The sequence below is a fragment of the Oryx dammah genome, unplaced genomic scaffold (genome assembly GCF_014754425.2).
Source record: "Oryx dammah isolate SB20612 unplaced genomic scaffold, SCBI_Odam_1.1 HiC_scaffold_25, whole genome shotgun sequence".
In the NCBI taxonomy this organism is placed as follows: domain Eukaryota; kingdom Metazoa; phylum Chordata; class Mammalia; order Artiodactyla; family Bovidae; genus Oryx; species Oryx dammah.
Window position 1 is genome coordinate 101,326,762 of NW_024070209.1, and position 22,345 is coordinate 101,349,106.

Sequence of the window (22,345 nt, forward strand, 5' to 3'; positions counted from 1 at the left end):
ACACACACGCGCACACACGCACACATGCACACACAAGCACACGTGCGCACACACACACACACAAGCACACACGCGCGCGCGCACACACACACACAGTCCATTGTATATATGCACTGCATCTTCTTCATCCTTCAGTTGTTGATGGGCATTCAGATTGCTTCCATGTATTGACTGTTACGACTAGTGCTGCTATGAACACTGAGATGCGTGTGTCTTTTCAAATTGTAGTTTTGTCTGGAGATACGCCCAAGAGTAGGAGTGCGGGATTCTGCTGCTGCTGCTAAGTCGCTTCAGTCTTGTCCAACTCTGTGTGAACTCACGGATGGACAGCAGCCCACCAGGCTCCCCCATCCCTGGGATTCGCAAGTCAAGAACACTGGAGTGGGTTGCCGTTTCCTTCTCCAATGCATGAAAGTGAAAAGTGAAAGGGAAGTCGCTCAGTCGTGTCCAACTCTCAGCGACCCCATGGACTGCAGCCCACCAGGCTCCTCCACCCATGGGATTTTCCAGGCAAGAGGACTGGAGTGGGTTGTCATTGCCTTCTCCGGTGTGGGATCCTAGGGTAATTCTATTTTTAGTTTTCTGAGGAACTTCCATACTGTTCTCCATAGTGGCTGCACCAACTTACATTCCCAACAGAGTAGGGTTCCTTTCCTCCACACCCTCTCCAATATTTGTTATTTGTAGACTTTTAAATGATGGCCATTCTGACCAGTGTGAGGCGGTGCGTCACTAGAGTCTTGATTTGCGTTAAGTCTAGCTCGTTTGATGCAGCACTGAGCACCGAGGGGAGCCCCATGACATGCTGTTAGCTCCAGGCTGGGCAATGACAGTGCCCCCCTTGCTAGCCAGCATGGATGGTTGGATGGTACCGCTATGTCATGCTGTTAACAGGATATGTCCTCGAAAGACATGTCCAAGTCCTAACTCCTGGTGCCTGTGAATGTGACCTTATTTGGAAATAGGTCTTTGCAGGTGTAGTCAGGTTAAGGATCTCAAGATGACACCATACTGGATTTAGGGTGAAACTCTAGACCAATAACTGGTGTTCTTGAAGAAAAAGAAGAGAGTGATTTGAGACGCAGACAGAGGGGTCAGAGGCCATGTGAAAACAGTCACAGAGATCAGAGCCACGGAATGCAAGTATGGCCAACAGCCCACAGAAGCTGGGAGAGAGGCATGAAACACATCCTCCCTGACGGCCTCTGAAGGAACCAACCCTGCTGACACCTTGATTTGGGACTCCTGGCTTTCAGGACTCAGCAAAAGCAAAGTTTTGCTATTTTTAAGCCACCACGTTTGTGGCTATTTATTGCAGCAGCCACAGGAAACTAATATAGAAGAGATGGTTCAGGAAAACAGAGAGGACTTCTTGATCTGTCTGTGCTGTGACATTGACTTTCTCAGGCCTGGGGCAGCCGGAACCACGAACAGCCTCTTGCATTTACCTCGGTGCCTCCTATCAAGCTGATGGCTTTCTCTGAGTTCCAGGACTATGAAAAGTCTGTAGTAGATCACAGAGGCACCAGCCAGGGCGTCCCAGAGTCGGGTACCCCGGTCTCCCAGCTCTGCCTCTGGCGATTAGCTGAGTGACCCTGGACACGCACGTAATCTTGTTCAGTTGTGGTTTAGTCGTTAAGTTGTGTCCAACTCCTTTCGACCCCGTGGACTGCAGCATGCCAGGCTTCCCTGTCCTTCAATGTAACTTTGCTGAGCGCTCATCTGTAACACTGGGACAAGAGGAGACCTGCCTCGTATGTTATGATGAGAATTCATTCATTCAATCCCCACTCAACAAAGATTTCTCAAATATCTACTGTGTGTGAAGAATTATTCTAGGCGTGAAGACAGAGCAGTGAACAACACGAATACAAGAAATAATCCCTGCTAATGAAGCTCCCATGTTAGGGAGGGAAGAAAGGCGATGGCCAGACTTTATCAGTAAAACAGAGTTGGTGCGATCTCCCTGGCAATCCAGTGGTTAGGACTCTGTGCTTCCACTGCAGGGGGCAGGGGTTCCCTCCCTGGCCAGGGAACTAAGATCCCGCATGCCACAGTGTGGCCAAAGGAATTTTTTAAAAAACCCACAGAGTTGGTGATAAGTGCTTTGGAAAAGCAGAGAGCAGGGGAAGGGAGGAGGAGAGGCTAAGCACAGTTTAAATGGAAGATCAGGTCAGGAAGGGTCAAGGAATCGGCAGGCATCAAGTGCCGACCCTTGACCAAGACAGCAGGCACATAGTAATTGTTCAGCCCACGGCATCTGCTGGTACTTGTCAGCTGGGGCTACTAGAACAAGGCCTGGAGGCCTAAACCACAAACACTTCTCATAGTTCTGGGAGTCAGCAGGGTATGTTTCTTGGTTTACAGATATTTGGCTCTCTGATCTCTTCTTATAAGGGCACTAATCCCATTTATGGGGACTCCACCCTTAAGACCTCATCACCTTCCAAAGGCTCCATCTCCTAACACCAGGAGGGGACAAGTGGTCTCTCATGGACCCTGTCTCATACACCTCTTCCCTTTACTGATTCTAGTCTAGTTCCTTCTGCTGTAGAAACCACAGCCATGCGTAGAATGGCTCTTCTAAGTTCTGCGGGTCCTTCTAGTGAACTGTTGAACCTGAGAACTATCTTGTGAATGCAGGAACAGCAACCAAGCATTTGCCCTCTGCTTATCCCTGAAGTATCTGCATGAGGCTGAGGGGCTTGTGCTAGCATCTCTGTGTAGGGCAAGATAGATGTGTGTTGTAATCCTCTGTGGGCCAAAGAGAACCCACCTGGTCAGATGATTGATCCTGTGATTGACTACAGAGGTGGGCACCCCAGCTTCAAACAGACAGCAGCCAGGGACACTCACGCAGATATCTGGTCTACCTTGCAGGTTGAGCTGCAGGGTTGGTTTTCCCCCAGTCTCTCTGTCAGTGCCAATGGCATTGGGTGTGCATTCAACCCTCCAGACTTCAGAAGATGCACCCTCAGAGAATAGCAGCAGATTCCTCTAATAAGCAAAACCCCATTGGCTTTTATTACTTTGGGCAAAATAAAATTTGCTCCTGAATAAGCAAAAGCTCCCTGACAGCTCTGTCAACATGAGGCACCCTATTTGAAAAGATATGAGAGGCGAGGGACAGGAAATGTGAGGCTCCTCCAAGGCAGGTGGGGCCTGGTGCAGGCTCGAGGTGACAAGGAGAGGACTAAGAATCTAATGAAGAAGAGGGCTGGGCATGAAGGCACTCATCTCAGCCTAGCCCTTTAAAACCAAAATGATGGAGTTCATTTGCATTTAGATCTCCTTGGCTCCCTCTTTTCATCTAAAGACAAATCCTCACAAAAGGCTGCTTAATTAGACCAAATTAGATTTCCGCTCAGCAGCTTGTCATTCATTACAAAATGCTGTTCTTTTTTTTTTTTTTCTTCCTCATTTTGGTAATTATGGGCTGGTCTATACCAGTTTGTAAGCATTCACCCCAGCCGCTGAGTATGACTAGCATTCCTGATTTTGTGCAGAGAAGAAGAAAATTATTCAGTTGCACCAAATCTGTCTATTTTATAAGTTGGATCAAGACCATCTTCACTCGAGTCTTTTACAATAATGGGTATTCTCACTCTTAATTCTTTAATGATTAATTGTAGGAGCAGCACAGAGCTTGGTAATTTCCAGGACTAAAAGCTCAAGTACAAACAGACTTCCCATGTAGCAATTATGCCATATATTTGAAATCTTCACCTGAGTTATGCAGCCCTATTCCATCTTTGAAGCCACCCATTAAATCATTTATCACACAGTCTCTCATCCTGAGCAGTTAATGTTGCTCAGCTCAGATCTTCTCTCTCATGGTCTGTTCCGCAGCCCCTCCCAACCACAGAGCCTTGGCGGTTCCAATTTTCAGTTGTGAATACAGACGTGAGGGGGAGGGCGTTGGAGAACGGGGCTTGGTTTGGCTGATCCACGGTTTTCATCACCCCGTTCTCCAAGTCCTCTCGATCCCTTGTATATGGGGCGGCTCAGGGTTCAGAGGATTTTCTACAAACCCGGGGAGGGGCCTCAGAGTGGCGGGCGGGTTGGGTCTGAGAGGAAGGGGTAGAGGTCCATCCCAGGGCAGCCCCGTTGACTTTGCTCTGGTTGTTCTGGTTGAGTGCACGTGGGCAGGTCCCCGGCTCAGATGCTGCTAATGGAGGTGTCAGGAATAGCATGCACTCTCTCTAATAACAATTGCCACTCAAGCCTACTGCCAAGTTTTAGTCAGGCTTGTTATGGGAGGGACATTGAATAGTCTCTGCTCACAAAAAGCCTATGAATTGGGTGGTGTTCAGAGAGGAGTTGGCAAATGGGAGATTGGACAGTGGCACCCAGATCAGGCTGACGTAACCCCAAAGCGTGCCCACTGTGCGCTCTGCCTTCCCGAACAAAATAATCAGATGACATGGGTCTAGGTGATGTGGATTCGGAACTTGCTCCAAAAAGGGAATGCCAGAGCTGGAGTGGCCCGGAGATCAGCTAGCTCTGCTTCCTCATTTTACAGACAGGAACACTGCAGGCCCAGGAATGAGGAGGAAACCTCCTCCAGACTGCCTTCCTAGGTTGGCCCTCCCCGTTAGCCTGTCCTTCTTGGCTGCCACACACCTGCCACGGTCGCAAGGCAGCAAACTGCCAATTTCGCTGCTCCCACTGGATCCAGAAACTCCTGCCTTCCTGTGGGCTCACAGTGGGCAAGGCTGGCTTTTCTACCTTTTCCCTAGCAGCTCAATGTCCTGGAGGACCTAGCCCCAAAGTGAAAGTGTTAGGCACTCAGTCATGTCCGACTTTGTGCGACCCCACGAACTGTAGCCCACCAGGCTCCTCTGTCCATGGTATTTCCCGGGCAAGAATACTGGAGTAGGTTGCCATTCCCTTCTCCAGGGGATCTTCCCGCCCCAGGGGTCAAACCCTGGTCTCCTGCACTGCAGGTGGATTCTTTACCGCCTGAGCCACCAGGGAAGCCCCACCTAGCCCAAACAGGCAGGTTTTTAGCCACTGGTGGCTTGCCCGTTTTCCAGTTCCCTTAATACTACACCGATATCTGGGCATTGATAAGATACAGCCTCCTGGTCATAAGACCCCCAAGCCTCAGCTGACCTTTGAGATCTCAGACCCAGAGACTCCCTGCCCTGCTCAGAGTGACATCATGTGGACGCCTGAGCCCCTCTCCCAGCCCCCTCTACCCCGGAGTTCCCCTGCCCTTCCCTTTCTGGACTGTGGCCCCTCGGCCTTAAGCCCCCGGACAGTCTTCATAAGTCCTCTCCCCTCTCTCACTCCTGTCCAAGCCCCACCAACAAAGCTTGTGGTTAATGCTTCCCCGTGGCCATGTCTTTTTCCTCCCTCTACAACTAGGTTATCTCCCATCTCTGAAAACTCCCAAGTGCCAAGCATGGTGCCCTAAGCCCTGTAAGTGGCCTCCGCCACTTCTGCTATATACAAGAGCATTGCTTAAGGCCAGCCTGACCTCTCCTATAAATTGGAAACCCAGAACCCCCCAGAAAAGAGCCCCAAGGCTGCAAAGACGGGGCTGAGGTGGGACCTTGTTCTCCAGCCGCCCAGCTTTGTGCTGGAATCAACAGCCATCCTTATTAACCGGCTTCGTTTCAGAACCCCTTCCTCCACTCCTGCGATCTGCTGTGCTAACAGGTCAGCTGCCATTTTGTGTTAAACTCCTTCTCACTTATTACAATACTGGTTTTTTTTTATTGACATGGAAATAAAACTTACAATCAATGAGATATTATGAAATATACATCAAAACAAAAGTCACTGGAGCTGGCGTTTTCATCTGTTCTTGGGAAAGAACAAGGGTTTATGGGGGTGGGGGGAGAAAACACGGAACATTTTTCTTCCCTATTACATGATGCGATTTTCAATGAACCTATAAAGAAAATGAAAACATAAATAGAGTAACCAAACAGAATGATCCCTGCAGCTGTCAAAACTTAAAACAGTTCCATTTTCCTTTGATTTCTGTTTTAAGTTTTGAAAAGTACATAGATCATTCTCTGCTTTTGCTTTTTCTTTCTTTCTTTCCTTTTTTTTTTTTTTCCTTTTGGTAGGGAGCCTCTTTCTTAAATCTGATTTCTCCACAGACCATTGGCTTTGACCTTTAGCAGCTGAACTGACCGAATGACCAAATGAAGATGCCATTTATTTCTTACGCCTTCAGGTGTGAGAAGGTAGAGGCGAACTCTTATTCTATTTCTTCTCCACCATCTGGAAACTGGCTCCTTCCCTCCTTGGTGCCACATCAAAGCCGACCCGGAGGCGTTTCTTCCTTTACTCAGCCAGTGGCATGTGGGCAGCAAAGGGCAAAGGGGGGAGCCCTTCCTGGCTGGTGGGCACCCCTGCTGTGTGCTGGGCACCCCTGGGCACCTTTCCTCAGTCGTCTTGTCTAAGTCCTGTCATTATTTGCTGATGTGGGGACGGTTGTCCCCGTTTCACGAATGTTGAGGAGGTGACCCTCAAAGCGGTGCAGAAGGATTAGAGCCTGGATCCTGATCCCACCCGTCTACACCAGGAGCGGACCTCTGTATGGCCTTAGTTGAGCGATTTCATGTTTTTCTTAAAAAGGAAGAACCCTTTCTTCCAAAGAAGACTGACATGGAGCCCCCCATAAATAGAACATGTCTCCCAGCGGCCGCCTGGCCAGCTCAGGACGAAGGCTTTGTGTTCCGGGTGTACATCCACCTGAGGTTGTCTGACCTCCTCTCTGACATCCTCCAGGGTCCCAGGAACAGGCGAGATGGGGCCTCAGAAGGAGGGGGAGAGGAGCTAGGCATGAGCATCCAGGTCTCCAAACCTGCAGTCCAGCATTCCTTCTCCCTCCCACTGCTCCTTCTGCCAACTGTGGCCTTCCAAAAGTGCCCAAAGTGAAGGTATATCTTGCAAAACAGAGCCCAACCAGTTTCACTGGTCCTCGGGTTGGCCTTCAAACAGAAGTATTCTTGGAGCTCTAAGATGCACCTAACAGACAGATCTGCCCCAGCTCCCAGCGTACAGACCATCAGAGACACGCAGCTGGGGTGGGATACGGTCCCCCAGTCCCTGCATCCATTTCTACCCAGTCTCACCTCCTTGAAGCTGCGTGATGTTTTCAACCATGTGGTCCATGATCCCACAGTGAGACAGTGGCCACTTCATTTGCACGTCTTTCCTTTCCCATCCTGAAGAGAGAGAGAGGAACGTCCTAAATTGTCTAGATAAGAGGCATGGCATAACCTTCCTGTGGACATATTCAGTTCAGTTCAGTCACTCACTCATGTCTGACTCTTTGTGACCCCATGGACTGCAGCACACCAGGCCTCCCTGTCCATCACCAACTCCCAGAGTTTACTCACACTCATGTCCATTGAGTCAGGGATGCCATCGAACCATCTCATCCTCTGTCGTCCTCTTCTCTTGCCCCCAATCCTTCCCAGCATCAGGGTCTTTTCCAGTGAGTCAGCTCTTTGCATCAGGTGGCCAAAGTATTGGAGTTTCAGCTTCAACATTCATCCGTCCAATGAACACTTAGGACTGATCTCCTTTAGGATGGACTGGTTGGATCTCCTTGCAGTCCAAGGGACTCTCAACAGTCTTCTCCAACACCACAGTTCAAAAGCATCAATTCTTCGGTGCTCAGCTTTCTTTATAGTCCAACTCTCACATCCATGCATGACTACTGGAAAAACCATAGACTTTACTAGTCGGACCTTTGTTGGCAAAGTAATGCCTCTGCTTTTAATATGCTAAATTGGTCATAACTTTCCTTCCAAGGAGTAAGCATCTTTTAATTTCATGGCTTCAGTCACCATCTGCAGTGATTTTGGAGCCCAGAAAAATAAAGTCAGCCACTGTTTCCACTGTTTCCCCATCTATTTGCCATGACATGATGGGACCAGATGCCATGATCTTCGTTTCTGAATGTTGAGCTTTCAGCCAACTTTTTCACTCCCCTCTTTCACTTTCATCAAGAGGCTCTTTAGCTCTTCTTCACTTTCTGCCATAAGGGTGGTGTCATCTGCTTATCTGAGGTTATTGATATTTCTCCCAGCAATCCTGATTCCGGCTTGTGCTTCATCTAGCCCAGCATGGACATATTAATTTTCCTTTTTATTGAGGCAAATTTTATATTAAATTAGCTATTACCAATTTCTTCCGCGTATGACTCAGTGGCAATTAACACCTTTATGATGCTGTGCACTCATACCTTCTGTTTCATTCCAGGATGTGTTCATCACCCCAGAAGGAAATCCCACAGCCATGAAGTGATCACTGCCATTTTCCACTGCCCCATTCCCCAGCAATCACTTATCTGCTTTCTGTGTCTGTGGACTTACCTATTCTGGATGTTTCCTGTAAATGAAACGACACGTTATGTGGCCTTTGTCGTCTGACTTCTCTCCCTCAACCTGTGTTTTCAAGGTTCATGCATATGTGAGGACCATTCTACCATATATGTATGGCTAGACCACACTTTTCCCATTCACCTGGTGCTGCACGCTTGGGTGGCTTCCGTCTTTCAGCTCTTGAGGATAATGTTACTGTAGACACGTGTGTACATATATTAGTCTGAACACCTGTTGTCAGATCCTTTGGGCTTATATCTAGGAGCAGAATTGCTGGAACACATGGCAATTCTACGTTTAATTTTTTGAGGCACCGTCAAGGGATTTATTAATTTTGTAGCTACTTTTCTGTTCAAATAGAGACAGAATCACTGATAATTCCACCCAGTGGATAGGCTAATGACGTCCACCAGCTAGTATGACTGCTTCTTCTTTTTTAAAAAATTACTAATTTTGGCTGTGCTGGGTCTTTGTTGCCGCACCCAGGCTTTCTCTAGTTGCAGCAAATGGGGGCCACTCTTCGTTGTGGGGTGCAGGCTTCTCCATGCAGGGTCTTCTCTGGTTGTGGACCACAGGCTCTAGAGAGAGGACTCAGTGGTTGTGGCACGCAGGCTTAGTTGCCCTGCAGCACGTGAGGTCTTCCTGGACCAGGGATCAAACCTGTTTCCCCTGCATTGCTAAGCAAATTCTTAACCACTGAACCACCAGAGGAGTCTGTATGACTGCTTCTTACTGAGAACTTTCTTGGCCCTCTACTAAGAACTCCCCCCGCATTATGAAAGCTTCCAATAACCCTCCCGAGCTGGATATTCCCATTGTAACTATTGTATCAGTAAGGAAATAGGGGCTCAGAAGTTCAACAACTTGTTCAAGGCCACACAGAGTTGAGAATCCAGAATTCCAACCTGTGCATTTGGCCTCAAACTTGTGGGGATTTTTTTTGTTTTGTTCTTGTTGTTCTGTGGGTTTTTTTTTTTTTTGCTATGCCCTGCAACATAAGACAATGGCACCCCACTCCAGTACTCTTGCATGGAAAATCCCATGGACAGAAGAACCTGGTGGGCTGCAGTCCATGGGGTCACAAAGAGTTGGACACGACTGAGTGAGTTCACTTTCACTTTTCACTTTCATGTGTTGGAGAAGGAAATGGCACCCCACTCCAGTGTTCTTGCCTGGAGAATCCCAGGGACGGGGGATCCTGGTGGGCTGCCGTCTATGGGGTCACACAGAGTCGGACACGACTGAAGTGACTTAGCATCAGCAGCAGCAGCATAAGGCATCTTAGTTCCCCAACCAGGGATCCAACCTGTGCCTCCTGCAGTGGGAGCATGGAGTCTTAACCACTGGACCACCAGGGGGGCCCCCAAACTTGTTTTTAGCACCAAACTGTAAAGACCCAGTAAGGTGCCGAATGATTTCTGTCTGGAGCTGGGATGTGATGAGCAATATGCTGGTAGCAGCAGATCTCTGCTCCTCATTACGCCCAGCTCAGACCATTAGGAAAACGAGTCTGCCTTCCTGGAGCTCGCCCCAGCTGTGCGCTCCCAGAGTGGACTGCTGGGAGTCTGGGATTAAACCCTACACGGCGGATAAATCACAAAACAGGAGAGTAACACTTAGCAAAGCCCTACGCCTGGTGATTTCTCTCTACCAGGGCATTTAGCTTTATCCCCTGTGTCTTCAGAGAATGGCCAGTTGTGCCCATAACAGCTTCATTTATCAGGTACCCGCTCCTTATCCACCATGGTGCCAAGAGCATCTCGTCTGCTTGTCTCAGCCGCAGACCTAAAATGGGGTGCTGTTTCTCCCACTTTACAGATAGGGAACTTGGGGTGCAGGCAGGTTGAGAGACTGTGTCAAGACCGCACAGGGGTAACTGACAGAGCCCCTGTTGACCCAGACATTCTGGTTCGAGAGCCGTCCTTGTAAGCAGGAGTCCGTCCCCGCCACCTCCCGACAGCAGAGGCAGCATCTCTTGTGGGAGCTTCTGACGCTGCCCAGGAGGAAGTTCTCCCAGGACAGTGAGCTGCCTCCTGAATGTGGCTCAGGTCTGCTCACAATCTCAGAGGATACCTAGTCAATTTTCATTGCTTTAAAAGAAAAAAAATCCAAATCATGGTGTTTGTTCCTTCCAACCTCTCATGTTTGCCTTTTTTGAAACGCACGGTGTTTCCCCCTCATCCACCTAAACCCACTATTGAGTTACTGGCCCCCCGAGGCCACGGGCTCAGAGCGAGGCATCCGTGCACTTTGCTGCTCGCTGCCTTCTCCGAGTGTAATCAAACATCAAGCTAAGTAGCAAATAAATCTCTCGATCTCATAAGCTGCACAGCGAGATCATGTAAATGCAAATGAAGGACCTGGTTTCAAGCTGTCGAGGGGGGAGGGGAGGACACGCCAGGGCCCTATCCCTGCGGCCGCCTCGCACACCAAGGGCCATACATCAGCTGCAGCGATGGTTCTGGCAGCACCAAGGGAGCTGAGGCTGCCCCGGGGGGTGGAAGACGGAGGAACCCCGCAGGCAGCGAGACACAGGCGGCCCCGGGGCATGGGAACCAGGCAGGGGCCCATGGGGTGGCCGGGCAGGTTCAGTGGGGCCTGAAGAGGTGTCTGCACTGCCCGGGCCACCCCACCTTGACCTGAGCTGGTGAGCTAACCCAGTAACACCAATAATGACAACAGTAATGGAGGCCACTGGCTTATTGGGCTCCAGTTCTCAGTCAGGGAGGTTTTACAGGTGAGCGATGGGGACCAGAGAAGTCAAGTGACTTGCCCAAGGTCACACAGGAGCTGGCAGAGCAAGGTCTCAGCTCTGTGACCTTAATACGTTGGCTTTCCACATCTTCCTGTGGGCCTGGGGCTCCCCTCTCCCCTCCTTTCCTCCCTTGACCTGGGAAAGCCAGTTTAGCCCCCACTACACATGTGCAGCAGAGTGGTGATGACCCAGGAGAAGAACTCTAACTCTGATACTTGGCGGGAGGGAACACAGAAAAGAGAAACTGGCTTTAACTCTGCCTTTTTAATTATAAAATAAAGTCTAAGTACCCAGCCCCCACCCTTGGCCTCCCACCCAAAGGCCCCATTTCTAAGGACATACCCTCACACATACCTTCTTATGTTGACTTCCAGTATTTTTTTTTCAATGAATTCTTTTCTGCATGTTTGTAACAATAGTATATGCAAATTTTTGAATCCTGCTGATTTTTTTTTTTCACTTAACGTTATTTTAGATGCCTTTGATCATATATGGATGTGGTCTTCTGGTGTGTGGCTTTTTAGTATCGTTATGCGATGTTCGACTGCTGCTCACACAATACACGCGGTTCAAAGAACCCGGCTTCTGAGACGACGCCGGGGTCCTTTGATGCATAATGCACCTTATTTCACATGATTGTTTATCTGAAGTTCTCATTATGGAAATAAATAAATATCCTCTATGCTAATCGTGATCACAATTTGCATTTATATTGTGCTTTTCATTCGAGGATCTTAAGTTGTTTTACAATAATGAACTCCCCCTCCGAGAGCAAGACGGGTTGTGTGTGCATGCGCGGGTGTGGGCAGAGCCGTATACAGATATTTATTTAATAACTACCAGGCAATAACCGTGGGATTTCATAGAACTACGCTTTAATAGGATGCAGGAAAGCGAGCGGAGGCTTCTCAACCGTCGAACAGCGTTCATTGAGTTGAGACTCTGGACTAGAGGGTTAATGAGTCACAGGGTTCTGTGGCTGCCAGGAGGTGGGAGTGACTCGCCTAGGGGGCTCGGTCCTCACAGATGAGCACCTAAGACTGGTCTGGAACTCAGGCATTGAGCTCCCAGGCAGAAAACCCGTGTTGGAAATGACCCCCAGCTCGTTTGTGCAGGGCAAAATCCAGTTTAGACCGTCCAAGAAGCAGAGCCAGTTAGTTTCACCCATTTTTACCTCTTTGGTGAGAAATAGGGGCAAGTTAAGGATTTTTTAAGAGCGTACGGGGTGGAGAATCGTCACACTCGAGTTATAAGGCCGGTCACTTTTTTTGAAGTTGTCCCCTGGAACTTCCTTCCTGGGCCTCCGGTGACTCCAGAGGCAGCCTGCCGGCAGTGCTTGCCACCTGCACTTGCCTCTAGAAAGCCCCAGCGGTCCTAAGGCTGGCAACAGGCTGCTCCGAGGGGGCTTCCGGGCCAGGGGCTGCCTGCCCGGCCTGGATCTCAGCGCGCATTTCCAGGGCTCGGGCCTCGATGTTGGGGAGCAGAGGGGAGCGGCCGTGCAAGAAGGAGACCAGAGAATCCCAAGACCCCCCTGGGACGGGGAGCGAGATGGTTTTAATTAGAGCTGGGAGACGAGAAACAAGGCAGCGAGCGATGACATCTTAATGAGGTTTAATGAAGCTGTCTGCTGATGGGGACAGCTGTCACCCAGAGCTGTATTCCAGCCAAACCACTCTGTGACAGAGCAAACTCCGAGAAAGGCGCAGTTTGAAAATGGCTGAGAAGGGCAGGGCAGCCAGACTCAGGGTGGGGATTTGTCTTCCACCTTCGCCTCTTGAGTCTAACCACCACAAGGACAAGGGATTCCTGCTGGTAGCCCGGATCCGAGTAGCTGCCTGTATTTCACAGTTCCCCGTTGTGCAAAGTGAAGTTGTGCCTCTGAAAAGACCTTGAGTGTCGCACTTGAGATGTCTTCGAAGTCAGCCATAAGAACGATAAATACAAGGAGGGCTTTGCGTCACGGGGCAGTGCGGGGAGGGCGGTGGGAAATGAAAGAAGTCTGCCATTCCATCCCTTTCTGAGCCTTGATTTCCCCATCTGTCCAATGGGGACAATGTGACCTCCCTTACAGAATGGTTGTGAGGGGCGGCTGAGTGTGAGCGCAGAAGTGTGATATCAGAGGGCTGAGGTTAACTGCAGCTCTTCTCTTTACTGGGCTTCCCAGGTGGCCGCTAGTGGTAAAGAACCCACCTGCCAGTGCAGGTGGACGCAAGAGACACAGGTTTGATCCCTGGGTCAGGAAGGGGGTACGGCAGCCCACTCCAGTATTCTTGCCTGGAGAATCCCATGGACAGAGGAGATTGGCAGGCCACAGTCCGTGGGGTCTCACAGAGTCAGACACGATTGAAGCAACTTAGCACACACTTCCACCTGGGTGCCTTTGGGCAAGTAGGAACCTCTTTAAGTTTCAGTTTTCCCATCCATCAAATGGGAGAACAAGCTCCCAGTGGGGTTGGGAGAGTTCAGGGAGAAGTACAAGAAGCTCTCAGGACACAGGAAGTGTTCACTAACAGGGCTTGATAAGTAAGGTCACAGGGTATAACTTGAGCCTTGCATGTAGCTGCTGCTCAGTAAATATGCGCTCTTATTTGTTGTTTCCTTTACTTCTGTTATAAAGAGAACAAGGTGGTCTCTGGGGACCCCTGTGTGGCAGGTGCTCTCCGCCTTCACATGGCCCAACATCTGTGCATTTGCCCCAGGACCTTTGAACATTGCAGCTGAGCGCTATCTCTCGTCCTATTCTGGGCTGAATGTTCAGAGAGCCTGGTTTACCCAAGTGTCCAATCAGAGCTGACTTGTGACCACGTCTCAGCGGTTTCACAACCTGTTTGCCTGTATCTGGAAGTTCAGAGTCAGGAGCTCCTCGGGCTCCTGTTTGTCAGTCCTTAACCAGTCCTCTGAGTTGCCCAGGGAACCGCAGACCCTTCTACCAGGCAGCTTTTCTCTGTAGGCTTCTAGAAAGCCCCTCTGGATAAACTGGGGAGGGAGGCCCAGAGTTGGTGCCAGGCCAACCCACCTCTGGCTGGTCCTTTTACTGCTTCTGGGGAGCCTCTCAAAGGACCAGCAGCACTCCTGTTCTTCCTGGCTGCCCCACTGGAATCGTTTTTAGATTGGATCCCCCAAAAAATGCTGACCCAAGATCTGAATCTTCTTTCCTGTCCAGCTCTGACCCAGGCATGACTTAGGTGTCCTGTGTCCAGGTCACTGAAATGATGGCTTTTCCCCTCACCCCCTGTCTATACAGCAAATGGTGCCTGTGCCCAGGGCTCTCCTGGACAGAAGGCTACTTATGTCCTCTGTGTGTGTAGAGGGCGTCATGCAAACATGAGCAAAATCCAGTCTGGAGAGCTGACTTTGCGCACAGGAAAAGACAATGGAGGATCCCGGGCAATTGATGCTAAATGCCAAGGGGCAGCAAAGACGTGGAGTCCGATGTGGGTTCAGATCCAGCCGTGGCCTCTCATTAGTGGTGAAGCTTTGGGCAAACAAGTCCAGCTGTCCAGGCCTCCCTTTCCCACTCGAAAAGCTGCATATTTGGCAGGGCTGCCCTAACTGTTAGTGGTACAAGGGATAAGCGCCCCCACGGAGCCTGGCCTGCAGTCACCATGACTACGATGTTGCGTGGTTGGTGGTGGTAGCACCAGGGTAGGCCCAGTTAGCCCGTCTCATTGGGCAGCTGAGCTGGTAATGGGTGAATACGCTGCTCCTCTATGGTATTTCCCTAGGGGAAAAGACCCTGATGCTGGGAAAGATTGAGGCCAGGAGGAGAAGGGGGCGGCAAACAATGAGATGGTTGGATGGCATCACCGACTCGATGGACATGAGTTTGAGCAAACTCTGGAAGATGGTGAAGGACAGGGACGCCTGGCGTGCTGCAGTCCATGGGATCACAAAGAGTCGGACATGGCTGAGCAACTGCACAACAGCTAGGGTGTTTATATGTGAATGCAAGGGCTCTGAGACACACAGCATGAATCTAAAGGCTTAAATTGCCAAGGGTAGGCTTTCAAGCATGAAGGTAATATCAGGAACCCACTGCTCTTGCGACATGTGGCCACTATCACAGACGAACGGGCTTTGTGGGAGGGAAGCGGACAGGACCTCGTAGGGTACCCACGCCAGGTGGGCAGCAGGACCAACACCACCAAAGCCTCCCTGTGCTGCTTACAGCCAGTGTCCCTGCCCCAGAGGTACCCACCCTCCTGGCTTCTAAAACCAGACATTAGTAGTGCTGTGTTTGAACCTCATCCACGTGAAGCAGTGTGTAACTTGTGTGTCGGGCTCCTTTCACCCCACACGTTGAGTGAGAACCACGTGTGGTTGTGTAGAGTTGATCTTTCATCCCTGTTGCTGTGGGCAGTTCCTCAGCCCACTGGCGTGGGGGCCAGATGACTCTCTGTTGTTGGGGGTGGGGGCTGTCTTGTGCATCTTGGGAAGTTGGCCAGCATCTCTGGCCTTCATCCACTGGACAGAGGGCAGTACTGACTCCTTGGCTGTGACAACCACAAATGTCTCCAGACACGGGCAAATGTCCTCTGGGAGGGCAAAACTGCCCCCAGTTAAGAACCACAGCTATGGAGTTTTCTATGGAATGAATCTATCATCGCTTTTTTATCCACCTGGGATGGCCATTTTGGTGGTTGGCTGTGACAAAGCGACCTGCTGTGAGCGTTCTCAGACATCTGTTTGGGTGGACATGGGCACACATCCCCATTGGGTGTCCAGGAGGGCACTGTTGGGTTATTGGTAGGTATATGTTTAGCTTTAATAGGTATTGCTGAACAGCTTTCTGTGGTGCTTGTACCAGTTTACACTCCTACCAACTACCTGAGTGTTCTCGTTACTTCACATCTTTGCAAGCCTCAGAGGTTGAGCACCTTGACTTAGGGGTCCTGGCCACCTTGAAATCCTCTTAATAAAGGGCCTATTCAAGTCTTTTCTTGTCTTTCTATAGGATTGCCTGCCTTTTTCTTGGAGAAGGCAATGGCACCCCACTCCAGTACTCTTGCCTGGAATATCCCATGGACGGAGGAACCTGGAAGACTGCAGTCCATGGGGTCACTGAGGGTCAGACACGACTGAGTGGCTTCACTTTCACTTTTCACTTTCATGCATTGGAGAAGGAAATGTCAACCCATTCCATTGTTCTTGCCTGGAGAATCCCAGGGACGGGGGAGCCTGGTGGGCTGCCGTCTATGGGGTCACACAGAGTCGGACACTACTGAAGTAACTTAGCAGCAGCAGCAGCCTGTTTCTTATTCATCTGTAGCAGCTCTTTATATATGATGGATAACAGCTCTTTGTCAGATGTATGTATTGCAAATACTTTCTCTCACTCTGTAGACTCACACATTTTCAGAGCTAGAGGCAATCTATGCTCTGCTATCAAACCCTCTGATGCCCTTGGTTGTCATTACTTGTTCAGTTTGTCCTTTTAGCAAGATAATGAATTTCATAAGGGCAGGGGGCAGTTTGTTTACCTTGCAACTCCTGGCACAGAGCCTGGTGCAGAGGAAATGCAAAATAAATATTTGTGCAGGGAACGAATGAGTGACTTTCCCATTGGGATGATTTTTGCAGCCCAAAGCTTCAGTGTTTTTGGCCGCTTGTTGATTTCTGGGCAACTGTCACTAAAAAGCATGGAGATGGTGGCACTCGCTTTTTCCCCCGCCTCCTTCTCCACCACCCCCTGCCCAGCGGCAGCCATGGAGTCTGTCTGTCGGTCCTCTGCCAGCTGGAAGTCGGCCCACTCGCACCTGCGGGGAGGGAGGCGGGGCCTCTCCGGGAGAAGTCACGTTTTAATTAACTTCCCTTGCCGGCACTGGAGAGGGCAGATCATTTTCATAAACAAATGAGGAGCCAGGGCTTTGTCTACGGCTGGAATGAATCATGTAGAAGGAAATCAAAACAAACCACCCAGCTGAGGCCCTGCCGGAAACTCAGAGCTCCTAGTCCTCGAGGAAGGTCTAGGCCTGGGATCCAAAATGAGAAGGCAGAAGGAGAAAAATGGTGAGGCGGTGGGTAGCAAAGAACTGATAGTGTCTCCAAAGAGGCAGCTCATTCATTCATTCACTCGATCAACCCCTCTTTACTGGTATCTATTCTCTGCTGATCTCTTTGAAAATCAAGGGTGGAAATAAATACTCTCTATGGGGTGTGCTGAGAATCTCTGCTCGATTTTTCTGTAAGCCCAAGACTGCTCTAAAAATAGTCTATTTTAAAAATAATCAACCTTGAAAGAAAAGGAAAGAAGGGAAGGAGGGACAGAGAGAGAGAAGGAAAGAAGAAAGAAAGAAAGACTGAGCGGACAGTCTACCAAGGGAGAGAGACATTAAACTGATCACCACACAATTAATAACCCAATTACACTACTTTGTAATCTTTAATGGCTTTATTGAGCTATAATTCACATACTATACAATTCACCAGTTTAAAGTATACGATCCAATGGCTTTCAGCATACACATAGGATTGGGCAACCAGCGCCACAATCAATTTCAGAATATTTTCATTACCGCCGAAAGAAGTCTCATACCCCTTAACCGTCACCCCTAAATCATTCTATTCCCATCCCCATCTCAGCCGTAGGCAGCCATTAATGCACTTCCTGTTTCTGCGGATTTGCCTGTTCAGGACATTTCATGAAATAAAATCATACAATATGTGGTCCTCTGTGACTGACTTCTCCACCAGGTCCCATACTGTCATAGCCCATCCCCGCTGAAGCAGTTCTACTGTTTCTAGTGAGTACTTCTGTTTCTTGTTTTTGTTTTATGGTTTGGTTTTTTTTTTTTTGACCATGCTGCATGTTGGACCTTAGTTCCCTGACCAGGAATTGAACCCATGCCCTCTGCAATGGAAACGCAGAGTCTTTAACCACTGGACCACCCTAAATGTGAGCTCAGGGCCCTATGGGGCCATAGACAAGGAAGTTTGTCTGCACTGAGGCCAACCCAGGAGGGCTTCCCAGAGGAGGCAGTTTTTAATCTCAGGTGTTTAGTGAGCATTGGTTATGTGCTACCAGGAAAAAGAAACGGATAGAAGCCCTGGTTCTAGATGTGTAGGAATTTATAATCCAGGCAGGCTGGCTTGCATGTGCTTTCCTAGAAATTGAGGTCACTTAAGTTCAAAGCTTATCCAAATGAACACAACATACAGGAAGAGTTACTGGAGCCAGAGGAGGGAGAAGCCACTGTGAGCTGGAGGGTCCAGTAAGTTTGAAGAATAAGAACCAGGAAAGGGAAGGCAGCCAGGAGCAAAAGCGACTGGGATGCCTGCAGACCCTTCAGGGTGGGGAGTGGTCTGTTGTGCCCATGTCTGAGGGTCACGTTGGGGAATTGGGGGCAAACTTGCAGAGGTGGGGGGGGGTTGGAAAGTACAGGGCCCAGACTGCCGGGCTTAGGGAGGGGTTTATTCCAAAGGCGGTGTTGAGCCCTATGGGTGGTCCTGGACCATCCACTTTTGTGCACCCAGTTCTCTGGGAGCCCGAGCTTTAGGGACAGAGACTGACAGGGGAAAGGAGAAAGGGTGAGGGTGGAGCCCTCGGACAGTCTGGTGAGGCTGGAGCAGTGATGTCCTGGGGGTTTAACACCCTGCAACTGGGAGCCTGGGGCCCGCGGGGTGGGAGGAGCAGCTGCACTCACCCATCTCATAAAGTCCCCGGCCCGCAGGCCTGATGGCACCAGGAGCCACACACCCCTGGTTGGTATCTCTTTAGCAGGCGGATCTGAATGTGGGCTGGAGAACACAGCCTGGGTTCAAACCCCTGCTCTGCCGCTTCTTCCCGTGTGGCTTCGTGCCACCTGTCTGACCTCTCTGTGCCTCAGCTTCCCTGTCTGAGAAATGGGGACAGTGATGGGCTGCCTCACAGGGCAGCCGTGAGGCCTAAGTAAGAGAAGCGGATGGAGAACCCAGACCTCAGCAGGTGCCCACTGACGAAGAGCGGCAAGGTTCTAAGCACTGTAAGGACCCCTGTGCCCAGGGAGCTAGCTGCTCGTCTACAGAGGGGCCGCACAAGCATCGTGCTTAAGAGGGATCTTTACCCCAGAATTACCTGGTGATTCCGTGGCGAAGAATGTGCCTGCCAGTGCAGGAGACACGGGTTCGATCCCTGGTCTGGGAACATCCCACATGCTTCGGAACACCTAAGCCCATGGATCACAACTCCCGAGCCCATGTGCCCTAGAGCCTGTGCTCCGCAACAAAAATCCCGACAATGAGAAGCCTGGTCTCTGCAACTAGAGAAAAGCCCACGCACCAGTGAAGACCCAGCACAGTCAAAAATAAATAAATAATTCATTAAAAAAAAAAAAAGAGCTTCACCCTGAGGCCAAACGCACCTGCACATCACACCAGGCCCTGTCCTTTAGGAGCTGAGGATCACGGTCCTGCCGCTCTGGTTCTCAGCTTCCCTACCTGTACAATGGGGAAATCGATGTGGCTGATCACAGAGCAGTTTCATCCCCACAAACCCCTTCTGTGGGGTCAAGAAGGAGTTGACCCGCTGCTGGGAGGGTGACAGTGGGCCTTGTCACCACAGCCCCACCCTCAGGCAGCTCCAGGACAAGGATTGGAGGGTCCAGCTAGGAGTGAAGGGTTAGGGAGGAAGATGCCCCTCCCTCGGGTGGGGGCCCCAGTGGAGTCTCTGTGAACCAGGCCTTTCCATCCGTCTTCACGATACCTCACGTGCAGCACTAGGCGGGCGGATCTGGGCTGGACCCCAAGGGTGGCTGCTCGGCGTGGGACTGTGCCGCCCTCTCCTGCCTCGTAAATGCACCTCCTCCTTCGGGGCCTGGGTCCCAACCACCTGCTACCACCAGGGTCCTCCTGACTCTGCTCTCCTCACCCGTCCCTGAGCAGGAGCCCAGCAGGCAGGCTTCCCCAAGGTGCGTCTCAATGCCCAACAGCGCTTAGCACTTGTCTCAGGGGCGTCGGGAGTCCACACCCCAGTCACGCTGAGATCATCCACAGGTCCTGGGGCCACTGATTTCAGTGTAACACCCTGGGTCTGAGATCCCACTCCTGACCTGTGTTCTCTGTCCTTCCCCAACAGGCTGAGCTCGGGAAGCCCCGGGAAAGAAGCTGCAGTCTGCCCGGAATTAATTTTAATTATGGACTCTACATCCGGGGGCTGGATGGAGGGGTCCCCGAAGGTGAGCAAGCGTCCTTGGTTGCCAGAGGGACTTGAGCCCTCTAACCAGGCCACATGGTAGCTGGCCATGCTCCAGGAAAAGAGTCGGGGGTCTGCCCTGCAGCATGATTCCAAGTCAGCTTAGCTGAAAAGGACAGGACCACACAGGGTCCAGGTCTAATGTGTCAGAGAAATAGCAAGGGTCCCTGACCGTGTGGAGCCTTGTCCCCAGGCAGGAGACTGTCTGTGCTCTGCACCTTCTGAGTTGCAAGCATGGACAGGGTCAGGACCAGCCCTCTGATCGCTCAAAGGAGGCCTGCGGCTGCTGTTGTTTAGTCGCTAAGTCATGTCTGACCCTTTGTAACCCCACGGACTGCAGCCTGCCAGGCTCCTCTGTCAGTGGGATTTCCCAGGCAAGAATACTGGAGTGGGTCACCATTTCTTCTCCAGGGGATCTTCTTGATAAAAGAAGACACAGGGATGGAACCCGCATCTCCTGCACTGGCAGGCAGATTCTTTACCTCTGAGCCACCAGGGAAGCCCCAGAGAAGGTCAAGGACAGGCAAGCCCAGCTCCAGGAGGGATGCTCAGGCCCCATCTAGAATCTGGGGATCCTGGCCCCTCCCTTTCCGAGGAGCCGAGCAGGGCTGTCCCTCCGCCGGTTCTGGGTTAATGAAAGATATTTGTGCCCCAGTTTCCTCCCAGAGAGACGCCACGATTGCTTTCCTTCCCTGACTGACTTTGATGGCCCCAGCTCTGTCTCTCCCTGCCCTCAGCCATTGGACACTGGAACGTGTTTAAACAGCAGCCGACTTGCCCCCAAGAGCTGACCCGGAATTATATCGCCATGAACCGAGGGGCCGTGAAGGCTGGCCTGGTCACTGCCCAGGAGAATTTGCACTACCGTCAGCTCAACGACATCCGCATCAGTGACCAGGATGACAGGCGCCTCAAGAAGGAACCGCCCTCTCTCCCGCCAAATATGACGTTCGGGATCCGGGCACGGTAAGATGGCTGGTACCCAAGGCTCCATCCCCTCACCGGGGCAGTGATAGGGTGCTCATAGTCAGGAACGATGTGGAAGTGGGACTCTGGACTCCAAGGAGGGGTGAGTGATCCAGGCCTGGCCAATCAGCGTATTTCACAAACCACCTTCACGGTGATTGGCTCAGAGGCAGACATGGGATCCACGTCCCAACTCTGGAATGTGACATTCTATAAAAGAATGTGGTTGAATGTAATCAAGTCTCAACTCAAACAACTTGGATTTTTTTTTTTATGGGGAATTTATTGGCTCACATGAGTGAAAGGGAAGAGCTTCAGGCATGGCTGGATCTAGGCAATCAGGTAATGTCATATTTGTCTCTCCATGACTTCCCTGTGCTTCCTAGTTTTGGCTCCAGTCTCTGATAAGCTTCTTCCTCACTTGGCAAAATGGCCAGGGACAGCTGTATCCTTAGATCCTATGCTTTTAGTGACCTCAGTGGAAAGGAACTATAAAAGCCTTGAGGTTAAGATCCTTGGTCCGACTTCAGTACCGTGCTTGTTCCTGACCCAACCACAGGGGCGAGTAGAAATTGAAAAATACACCGATTGCCCAGGCCTGGGTCACCGTGTCTTGCCTCTGCACCAATTACTGAGGCCAGGGGATTCTGATGCTCTGATTAGTCAGGCCTGACCCCTAGCCCCTCGTTGGAGGGAGCTTGCTTGGAAATCAGTCTCCACAATCTATATGGGCTGATGGTGGAAAAGATGTGGAAAGAAGGGTTCTGACCCAGAAGGATGAAAACAGAACACAATGGCCGGCAAAAACAGCAATTGTCCAGCACAGCAGAGTTTCCTAACCCATAATATGTGTTTGTCCTTTTGTGTCTGGCTTGTCTCACTTAGCATGATGTACTTGAGAGTCGTCTCTGCTGTAGTATGGATCAGAATTCCTTTCCTTCTTAAGGCTAAATAATAGTCCAAACTACATCACATTTTGTTTATCCATTCAGAATGGTCATTTGGGTTGCTTCCACCTTTTGGCTATTGTGAATAGCGCTGCTGTGACCATGGGTGTGCAAGTATCTGCTTGAGTCCCTGCTTTCAATTCTTTTGCATATATAC

At 50.5% G+C, this 22,345-nt stretch overlaps 1 protein-coding gene across 2 annotated transcripts in view; it reads left to right on the forward strand.

Moving 5' to 3' along the window:
* The window catches only part of CFAP77 (cilia and flagella associated protein 77), a 150,156-nt gene that overhangs the window by 66,897 nt on the left and 60,914 nt on the right, over positions 1–22,345 (forward strand). For both annotated transcript variants that reach the window (XM_040225452.1, XM_040225453.1), the window contains exons 2-3: positions 20,159–20,258; positions 21,013–21,241. In XM_040225452.1, the coding sequence (XP_040081386.1) occupies positions 20,159–20,258; positions 21,013–21,241 (329 nt within the window). The remainder of the gene's footprint in view (positions 1–20,158; positions 20,259–21,012; positions 21,242–22,345) is intronic.